This window comes from Sinocyclocheilus rhinocerous, unplaced genomic scaffold, assembly GCF_001515625.1.
Source record: "Sinocyclocheilus rhinocerous isolate Xijiao unplaced genomic scaffold, SAMN03320098_v1.1 scaffold1725, whole genome shotgun sequence".
NCBI classification, from domain to species: domain Eukaryota; kingdom Metazoa; phylum Chordata; class Actinopteri; order Cypriniformes; family Cyprinidae; genus Sinocyclocheilus; species Sinocyclocheilus rhinocerous.
Genome location: NW_015627232.1, coordinates 147,750 through 158,138, shown reverse-complemented (window position 1 = coordinate 158,138; position 10,389 = coordinate 147,750). Strand labels below are relative to the sequence as shown.

At 34.4% G+C, this 10,389-nt stretch overlaps 3 protein-coding genes across 6 annotated transcripts in view; 1 reads left to right on the top strand and 2 right to left on the bottom strand.

Moving 5' to 3' along the window:
• Positions 1-5,804, bottom strand: part of LOC107723180 (sorting nexin-17) — a 42,629-nt gene extending 36,825 nt beyond the window's left edge. For all 3 annotated transcript variants that reach the window (XM_016531717.1, XM_016531728.1, XM_016531736.1), the window contains exons 1-2: positions 5,045-5,804; positions 700-774 (exon numbers count right to left, since the gene is read on the bottom strand). In XM_016531717.1, coding sequence (XP_016387203.1) covers positions 700-774; positions 5,045-5,104 — 135 coding nt within the window. In that variant the 5' untranslated portion in view covers positions 5,105-5,804. The remainder of the gene's footprint in view (positions 1-699; positions 775-5,044) is intronic.
• Positions 5,805-6,995: 1,191 nt separating this feature from the next.
• LOC107723156 (all-trans retinoic acid-induced differentiation factor-like) lies at positions 6,996-9,081 on the top strand. Of its 2 annotated transcripts, none has more exons than XM_016531686.1 (7): positions 6,996-7,142; positions 7,301-7,428; positions 7,517-7,585; positions 7,678-7,749; positions 8,186-8,307; positions 8,408-8,508; positions 8,591-9,081. In XM_016531686.1, the coding sequence occupies exons 1-7, from the start codon at positions 7,011-7,013 to the stop codon at positions 8,693-8,695; spliced, it is 729 nt and encodes a 242-aa protein (XP_016387172.1). In that variant the 5' UTR covers positions 6,996-7,010; the 3' UTR covers positions 8,696-9,081. The 2 variants fall into 2 exon arrangements, with proteins under 2 accessions (XP_016387172.1, XP_016387180.1); XM_016531694.1 differs by having other exon boundaries at positions 6,997-7,142; positions 8,607-8,683.
• An 81-nt stretch (positions 9,082-9,162) lies between these two features.
• The window catches only part of LOC107723173 (translation initiation factor eIF-2B subunit delta-like), a 12,992-nt gene continuing 11,765 nt past the window's right edge, over positions 9,163-10,389 (bottom strand). Inside the window, exon 15 of the mRNA XM_016531704.1 lies at positions 9,163-10,109. The gene's annotated coding sequence lies outside the window, so the exon portion shown is untranslated. The remainder of the gene's footprint in view (positions 10,110-10,389) is intronic.

Here is a 10,389-nt window from a genome sequence, read left to right as displayed (position 1 = left end):
TTACATTTACATTTACATTTAGTCATTTAGCAAACACTTTTATCCAAAGCGACTTACAAATGAGGACAATAAAAGCAGTCAAAACTAACAAAAGAGCACCAATATAAACACACACACACAAAGAAAAACAAGTAGATAGAATAGAAAAAATAGAAAGTTAGTGTTTTTGTTTTTTTGTTGTTTTTTTTTATAAAAAAAGAAGATAAATATAGATAAAGTAGAATTAAAATAGAATAAGAAAGTGCTAGAGTTAGAGGGTCAAATAAAGGTGGAACAGGTGTGTTTTTAGTCGTTTCTTGAAGATGGTTAAGGACTCAGCTGCTTGGATTGAGTTGGGCAGGTCATTCCACCAGGAGGGAACAGTTAATGAAAAAGTCAGTGAAAGTGATTTTGTGCCTCTTTGAGATGGCACAATAATACGCCGTTCACTTGCAGAACGCAAGCTTCTAGAGGGCACATAACTCTGAAGTAATGAATTTAGATAAATGGGTGCAGAGCCAGTGGTGGTTTTGTAGGCAAACATTAATGCCTTGAATTTTATGCGAGCAGCTACTGGTAGCCAGTGCAAATTGATTAACAGAGGTGTGACATGCGTTCTTTTCAGTTCATTAAAGATTAATCTTTAATGAACTGATTTAATGAAATATGTGTGCAATACTAATTTTTGAAATGAAGGTTGTGATGAAAATGTGTGTTCACCTGTTCATGGAGGCCCAGGAGTTGGCTGTAACGTACTCGACAATGCAAGACACCATTCACATGGATATTGTAAGCCTGCAGAAGGAAAAACAGTTATACATTATAAAAATAAACTTTGAATAGTTTGGAGTAAGATTTTTTATTTATTTTATTATTAGGTTTTTTTTTTTTTTTTAAATACGTCTTGTGTTAACCAAGGATGCATTTATTTGATAAAAAATATAGTAAAAATGTCAATATTATGAAATATTATTACAATTTAAAATAGCTGTTTATAGTCTATATAGTCTATTTGAATACATTTCAGAACATAATTTATTAATCCTGTGTTGGCAAAGCTGAATTGTCAGCAGGCATTACTCCAATCTTCAATGTCACATGATCCTTCAGAAATCATTCTAATATGCTGATATGATACTCGAGAAAAAAATATTTATTATATAATAATTTCTCATATAAATTATTATACATTTTGAAAGCAGTTGTGCTTCTTAATATTTTTTGTGGAAACCATGATACATTTTTTTCAAGATTCTTTGATGAATAGAAAGTTCAAAGGAACAGCAATTATTTGAAATAGATTTAATTTTTTAATTCAAAATGTCTTACGGTCACTTTTGATGAGTTTAATGCATCTTTACTGAATGAAAGTATTAATTTCCTCTTTTTCCAATGGTAGTGTACATAAAATAAAATAAAATAAACACTCAATATATATTCCTAAGTAATTTGAAAGGCCAATTAATAACCAGACACTGATTTTACTAATAGAAATAAAACTATAACTATAAAACATGTGCATTATAAGAAAAAAAAAGAAAGAAAGAAAAACAATTAAGAAAATCATTCTTTTTTTCCCAACATTATAAAAAAAAAATATAATAAATTAAGAAAATCATTCTTTTTTTTTCAACACAAAAATTAAGTTATTACATGGGAACAGGCTAATGATTTTAAAGTGAAACATTTTGACACGAAAATCAAAGACTGTGTCAATTGTGTCTTCTTATTATTTTAGCCATACCACAAAAGAACAAGACGTTTCTAAAGTGGTTATCCCTTACTGAGCCTGGAAACCAAGGCCATTCAGTTCACCGTTTTCTTTTTCTCCCCAGAAGCTTTCCAGCTGTTGCTGATATTGCATCCATGCCAACAAATACAACCAGGAAGGCACAATAATCATATTTCGATATGCATGGATTCTTGCCACCATTTTTTGTCAAAGAAAAGTAAGCTCACTGTTTTGGTGTTGAGGAACACCTTTTTGCACTATTGTCTGACTTCCTGATTTGTTGTCGTTTTGACTACTCATCATTTTGCACATGTTGAAAAGTAAGTGAGATACTGGACTATTACTTAAATTACAGAAAACAAGCAATGCTTAAACTAGACACAGATCAAAATGTGTCTAGGGGACTTTGATTTCAGAATGGAGAAACCAAATATGAAGGGTGCTGTTTCAGAAACACAGGAAAAACATTTCTTAAGGCATTCTTGTGGGTAGTGGGGCGTTTAAAATCTGCAATCAAATCGAGTAATTCACATAAAATACTGAGCAGTTCGGACCCAAAAATGTTTTTTCTTTGTTTGACTTTGTTTCAGGAGGTCGTTGTGTAATGTTCTCCATCTTACTGTGGATACTATAAAAATGGTTTCATCAGACCAGAATTCACATGCATTCAATGCTATTAAAAAGACTTCTGCAAATATGTACAGCATGCAATGACCCAATTATTGACAGCACAGCATGCAACCGCCGCTACACAGCTAATACATGAGTCATCAAAGATATCAAAGCTAGAACAAGTCTACTGACAGAGGTAGAATGAAACTGCCATGCCTTTACTTGTCGTGAAATATTAAAAAAAAGGAAGAATGAGTATGCAGGTCTTCAGGAAATGCAATACTTTTTTGCCCTTGTCTTTGAACAGGAAGTCTGTCATTTAAATCGCAGCCCACTCATTTTTGTGGCTCTTTGGCAAAGTATGCATATTTGGTGACATTAACGGTTCCAAAGCATATATGCAACTCCCAGCCGAATATAGTGTAAGACAAATTTAGAATAAGACGAATATAGAGTAAAACAACATTGTGCTTTAGATTACAATTGAGAGTGAATGCAGAGAGGAACAAAGCGCTCCATCTCAGGTTTTTAAATCAGTTTTATGTTTTTGAATGTCTCTTCTGCTAACAAAGGCGGCATTTATTTGATTAAAAATACAATACAAAATTGTGAAATAATATTATAATTTAAAATAACTTTTCTATTTGAATATATTGTCAAATGTAATTTATTTCTGTGAAGCAAAGCTGAATTCTTAGCATCATTACTCAAGTCTTCAGTTGTGCTGCTTCATATTTTTGTGGACACCGTGATACATTTTATTTTTCTGGATTCCTTGATGAATAGAAATTTCAAAAGAACAGCATTTGTCTGAATATATTTAATATATGTTTTGTAACATTATAAATGTCTTTACTGTCACTTTTGATCAATTTAATGCATTCTTGATGAATTAAAGAACTACTTAATGTTTTTCTAACTCCAAACTTGTGAATGTCGGGTGTATTATGGTTTCCACAAAATATGAAGCAGCACAACTGATTTCAACATTAACAATAATCAGAAATGTTTCTTGATCAGCAAATCAGCATATTAGACTGATTTCTGAAGGATCATGTGACACTGAAGACTGGAGTAATGATGGTGAAAATTCACCTTTGCATCACAAAAATAAATTACATTTTAAAATATGTTCACACAGAAAACAGTTATTTTAAATAATATTTCACAATGCTTACTGTTTTTTTTTTTTGATCAAGTAAATATCTTGCTGAACAGAAGAAAAAAAAATTTCCCAATCCCCCTCTTGACCAGTAACCGGGTGATCCTGTTCATGCAAAATCTGTTTAAATTATGCAAAACAATAAATATCTTATGAACAAAAGTGAAGCAAAAATATAAAAGCAGTAAAAAGTCAGTGTGATTCATACATCTGACCAATTTATATCTTAGTGGCCTTGAAAGACTTATCTATTGAGAACGTCACTGACGATCTGTGATGGAGAAATTCTCTTTGAATCACAGTCACAGATGGATACAAACAATGTGGAGCTCATAAATAATCTCAGCCCTTATTCAAATCATTTGGTGGCTAAGGAGAGTCAACACCACAGGCTGCATATCTGCAGACACCTACGAGAAAGGATTCAGGCAAAATATGCTTTGTAATCAATCCACAGTTCACTGCAATACAGATGTAACCTCAGGAGCCAAACTGAAGCTGTCTGTTATTGATATGCTCTACTCACTGTTTCATAGACAAACGAAGTGTCATGTCTTCATAGTGAGCCAGCTTTGTTTCCAGTTAGGCTGGATAACTGTTATGCTGAAAGAAATGGCAATCTTGCACTGCATATGGCTGCGGGAGAGATGCCAGAAGAACTGAGGCACTGTGAATCCAATTCACACAACAACAACTCTAGAAGATGCTAGCTGGAGTTTATGAACATCCATTAGCAAAGCTTCCTGATCTGATTCCACCTTCAGTCATTTTTGTTGCCTTTTAATAAGCTGTAAAGGGACGCACATAAAATCTTGCAATTTTAAGACTGAAATTAAATCAAATAAATAAACTGAAATGTAAGATTGAAATTAAAATGGCAAATTATGTACATATTTTTAAGAAATATTAGCCATACTCTTACAATAGATGTATGAATATTCATATCTATTCCATATTCATATTTAGTAGTTAGGTTTTAGTTTTTTGAATCCGTTCACTATTCATTCAACTTTGTTTACTGAATCGTTATTCTTATCCTGCCAGATTGCGTTGAGGGTAATGAGTGAACCATTAAATCACTCACTCAACCAATTCGTTTATTAAAAACCTAGTATTTCAAGATTAAAACGAGTCTTGTTATCCTTTATTAAAAACTGCATTTCTACAAATCTAGTAAGAGAATCCAGAAAGAGTGTTTTTAAGTATTATAAGCATTTTATCCTCAAATGGAAACAAAGTACATCTATAATTTACCTCCATTTTGTCAACTGTGAAGGATTTTAAAAGAAGACAGCCAATAGCCTAAATTAACTACGAAATTACGTCCATTTGTCATTTTAATATATTCAGAATATATTCTCTTCTTGTTGTGAACGAGACTGACTCATATGACGATCTGGATGAACGGACATGTTCCCTCAAATTCCGTCAATCAGCGAAAGATTCATTCACTGAAAAGATTCGTTCACAACAGCGATTCAAAGCACCACTATTCTACAGGCAGCGTCTCCGAATGTAAAAGCTAGGCGCATCGCTTATTTGACCTCCACCACACTTACCACATAAGTCGATCCATTTTCATCGGAGCGAACCTCCGTCTCGGGGATGGAGAAATGCATTTTCTACTGTAAGATCACAAGTCTTTGACCGAGATGAAGATGCTGTTAAAAACGAGAGTGTTCACAGAAAGCCCTCGGTGTTGGTCTGCTGTCATGCAGGGACCAAACTGAATGACGGCGAGCCACGCTCGCTCCGATTCCCTGTGTAGTCCTATCCAGTCCAGTCCAATCCAGAGCTACACCAGGAAAGTTCTTTTCTTGCGACGTGGATTATTTTAAAAACTTTCTTAATGTTCAGGGCTGAACTTTTCCAATAAACATCTAAGCAGCAGCCATGTTGCAACTGGAGGTAATTCCAGGTTCATTGTCGGCAATTTATCGCTAAATCGGTCCTCTCGCTTCCTCGCGCTCTGTATAAGAATGTGGGAGTCGAGTCTGCAAAACACAAAGTGTCGTCGCAAGGCCCACGATCCAATTAACTTTCAGATTACTCAACGTAAAGGTGCTCCGCGGCTGTCTACAGCCCCCGTTTCTACCTACATTGGTACATACGAACGAGTATGGAGAGGAAACAAATGAAGAAACTGTTTGTCGCAGCATACATTTCGAGATACCGATATTGTGCTCCAACTTGTTAAGGCGTTAAGAAGAACACACATCCGTCTGCATCGTAGCGAAACCTTCCAGCACTATAGATGAAGCCTCTCTGCTGTAATGTATTCAATATGTATCTGCGCTCTCCCGAAGCATTGCAACAGTCTGGATCAAACCATTCCTCCAGAGCGGGGGGAGGTATTGCGTAAAAATGTTCATTCGAGATCCTTTGGCATGAACAAGCGTAGTTTGTAGTAAACAATCTCTCCATAACGACATAAACTTATTTTTATGTAAATGTTTAAACTGAAGTTTAAAATTTAAATGGGCTCAAAAATGGCTGTGTGATACAAGCAATGCGGTTTAGCTGCATCAATGAGTATTTAATTATTAGCCAAATCGTTTCTCAAAAGAGCAGGTTAAACCATCTTTGTGATTTGAGGTATTTAACGTCCCCTGTCTTTTTTTCTCTCAGCAAAATGAAAGGAGGTGCTTAACTTTTAGCAAAAGTTTACTTAAGGAGGTCAAACTTTTACAAAAAATATTTGCTATAATTTTTTTGTTGCCCTGTTAGGTCTAATAGGCCACGTTTGTGCAACTTCATAGCAATAAACATTACACAAAAAAATTATTAGACAAAAGTTATCAAATTTATTAATTAAAAAGCACCAAAATGGGCAATAGGTTTGCCTAAATTAACTCAACAGGGCACTATAGTGTTTTGTCGTTATTATAGTTATGGATAAACTTAAAAGTCCCATATCTGAAAGATATTTATTTATTTATTTATTACAGTAACTTTGGTAACAGCTGAATGGTTTATCTCGACAAATGCACTCAAAACTAATTTGTCTAAAATTGGCACATGGAATGAGAATATATATTTTTTTATTCAATTTAATTATTTAAGTTAATGTCCTTTTTTTTTTTTTACTTTTTTACTTGTGTTTATTTTATTTTATTTTTGATTGTCGCCTCTGAGCTGGGGCAGTCCAAAATCCACATTTAAGGGGAGATAAATAAATTTTTGTAGCCAAACTACTTGTTGTTATGCGAGGTTAATTTTATGTTTGATAATTAATTAAATTTTTGATATGTTAATTAAACATTAATTAAGTAAATTAATAAAACAACAGGGGATGTATGCCTATAATGTTAAAAAAAAGTCATCCGTATTCGTGGATGTGCCTTATTTTAAATTTCCAGACTGAATATAAATGGCGATGGTATGGCGACAATGATCTATATCCGTTCAATAACTTGAATTGTGTAAAAGCAATCTGTGTTTTGTCAGTGTTTCGTCTCTATCGAAATTTCACAGTGAGAAATGCAAAATATTTGCGCCGCCTTGTTGACGCGAATCGAACGTCACATGATCATCGAGTCACATGACTTTGTTTTGGCGAAAATGGCAGCTAGCGTTACAGCATCTACTATATATTTATGTACTGTTTTTATTGTTTTATTCAATGTATATGTCGACAGCCAGGATACTGACGCACAGGTGAGACGATTTGCAAAATGACTGTAATGAAATAATACTTACATGCTACAGTAGATAAGTCACAATGTTGCAATTTGTCATCACTGTCGTAAAGTAAAACATTGAATGTTGTTTTACAATGTTTTTTAAAGCTCGCCTTTCACCTTTGTTTTCGCTAGTTGTGTCAAATGTGTGAAGGGACTGTACGACAAGACAGTCCTGTCTGGGATTTCTGCCTAACAAAAGGCCATATTAGGGGACGCTGCTGTTTTGGAAATAATACCAGCAATGTAGACACCATTATAGGGTAGGAAAACTTTCTAGTATTCCAAAGTTATTTTAATTATGACATTTATTTTCTATGTATAACTCTTAACTGTTCTGTACTGTTTTAGGTTGGACTTGGCAAACTGCTCTATTAGTCATGTAGAGCACCTGTATAATTCATCCACTACATTCATAGTGTATGTACCAGAGCAGGTTTTTTTATCATGATAATCTGTCATTTTTAGAACTAAATTGAATATCTAACTGTTGTCATTCTATGTTTTCACAGAGACCTCTCCAACAACCCCATCTCCAATCTGAGCGATTTCATATTTCAGGGTTTCAGCCATCTTACCCAACTGTAAGTTATGCATGAGCACTTTATATCATGTTTATAACATTTAAGTCAGGGGTTTTCAGCTGGGATCTGGAGATCAGGGCGTCCATGAAAAAGTTGAGAGAAAAACAGTGTAATAGATATATATATAATCAAAATTAATAAAAGAATTGACAATAAATAAATAATAAAAATAATAAATACATACATTAAAATAAATACAAATATTAAAATAAATACGTCTAACTGTATGTGCAGTGAAAAGAATGTAATACTGTAACTATAATAAAAACTAAATATTTTTCAAATTATGTTTTATGTATATTTATATGATTTATTTCACAGTATAAATTGGGTATTGTGATGATGATATTCATCCATGGGTCCATGGCATTTAAAAGATCTAAAAGACTGAAAATAGCTTAAACACATTGAGTTAACTTGACAAATCTTTACTTAGTTTACTACCCTCAAAACTGGAGTGTCCAGGGGGCAATGCATCATGGGAGAAGGTTGAAGTGAAAAACAATGCCAAAATCTGCGAAGGACAGAAAAATATTTGCAATCAGACTGCACAGATGCGTAAGTAATGAATAAACTGGGATCTCAAGTCTTCAAAATGAAAAAAAAAGAAAAAAGAATGTATTTCAATGCATTTCTTGATTATGGTTTGTCTCTTCAGCCTGGGATTGCCCTGAAAACTCATTCTGCAGCCCATATGGACCAGGGTTCTTTGAGTGTAGCTGTCTGCATCATTTCCATGGATACAAGTGCATGAGACAGGTGAGACCTCCGTCAAATCATCCCAAACAGGTTGGCCATTACTCCTTTATCGCACACGTTCATTATCCTTTAATAATTGCAGGGCGAGTTTCCTATAGTTAAGGTGCTTGGGATACTAACCGGATCTATAGTTGTGGTTTCATCTTTACTCTGGTTCACACAAAGACGAAAGGTCAAGAACACTTGAGTTTTAAAGAAAACTGACTGTTGGGCTGACAGTGGAGCCACAAAATGCATCAAGCTTACTGAAAATGGTGCAGGAGACACCAAAGAGTTTCATACACTGGATGGTATGAACCATCTGCTTGTTTTTTTATACTTGCCAAAAGCAGGTTTGCATGACATAATTTTTTTTTAAATGTTAAAAAGTTTGCAGTTTGTGTTGAATGTTTTACTTTCCTTTAACCCTAAAGGTCCTTAAATCTTTTTATTTATACATTTTTTGAAAGGTTTCATGAATACTATCACATTTTCACAGCCTTGATAAGGCTGGTCTGTAAAGGGAAAACTGACCGTAGATGGACCTCGCCAATTGTGTTTGGAGGGCAGCCACATTTCTGACTTATCTTTAGACTCCTAAACATGTCAAAGTGAAGCACTCATGTATTTTAACAATGATTATTAAGGACAAATATTTTGTGTTACTTTAAGACAAAAATTGTTTACTTAAAAATTAGCGTTTTTGACGTAGAAAAAGAATTAATTTTACAGGAGATGGGGAAATGGATGTTGTAGGACTGTTGTTATTTGTGAAAAATGTAGATCGTTACTGCCACATCCTGCTGTTTACAGATGTCACGTTATATCCTAACTGATGATCCTTCAACCTCTGTAAATATGCTTTTCTCTTTTTGGCAGCGTAAGAGTGTAAAAGGGAATCTGTTTCATCTGAGATATATAGACGGACACACTATTAGTAGAATACTGACATACATAAATGACATTATACAGGTTTTTGTCAATAATGTAGTATTGTGGTAGGGAATTCAGCATGTACCTTGGCAGCCTGGTACCTAAAATAAAGATTTGTCACAATATCACAAAGAATCAGCCAACAGTATTTTTTTTTTTTGTAATTTTTATCTAAACCATTTATTTTTCTGTAGCGTTTCCAAGGTTTTGGTAAGACAAACAAAACCTCTTATGCAACACATTCAGCTTTTGCATGATCTTACACACATTTGCACCATGTTCTTTTTCCCTTTTCACATCTATGAAAGGACTTCGGCAACAGAAACTATCCAAAAAAGGATGATAGATGTTTATGTTTATGTCTATACACTCACCATGATGGGCCAAAATTGAAAGCAAACAGGGTTTACAGACACTTTCTTGAATTTCGTAGATCTGACACAATAACAAAGCTATCTGACATTCTTGATCTTTTGTACAACAATTCTAAGTATTAATTTGAGAATTTTCCAAGGAAAATCTCATTAGGTGGACTTTTTTTTAGAAACTGGAATTGGACCAGTTATACAATTTGAAATGAAATGGATCCCACTAGTGAGGACATAAACTGTGGCTTTATTTGAAAAGCTTGTTCCATTTCATAGATATGTTTATTGGGTGCTAGAAGCCCCATGTGCACAGATTCTTATGTGCAGATGCAAGAGGGAAGCAGAACCGTGTTCGTCTGGACTTCACTGATCTACGTTCTTGACTCGCAGTACCACAGGCACAGAGGTGCAGGGGATCATGCCCAAGTCAGTGATCACAAGGTCCACAAAGTCTGGTGGCGTCACGTCATACACCAGGTTCAGAAGCCCCAGGGATTTAACAGTCTGCCAGTTCTCTAGGTGGGTCTTCCCATTTCTGGTCACAATCAGGTCATCTGGGTCATCTGTAAAAAAAATGTTTTTTTTGTGTGTGTGTGAATAT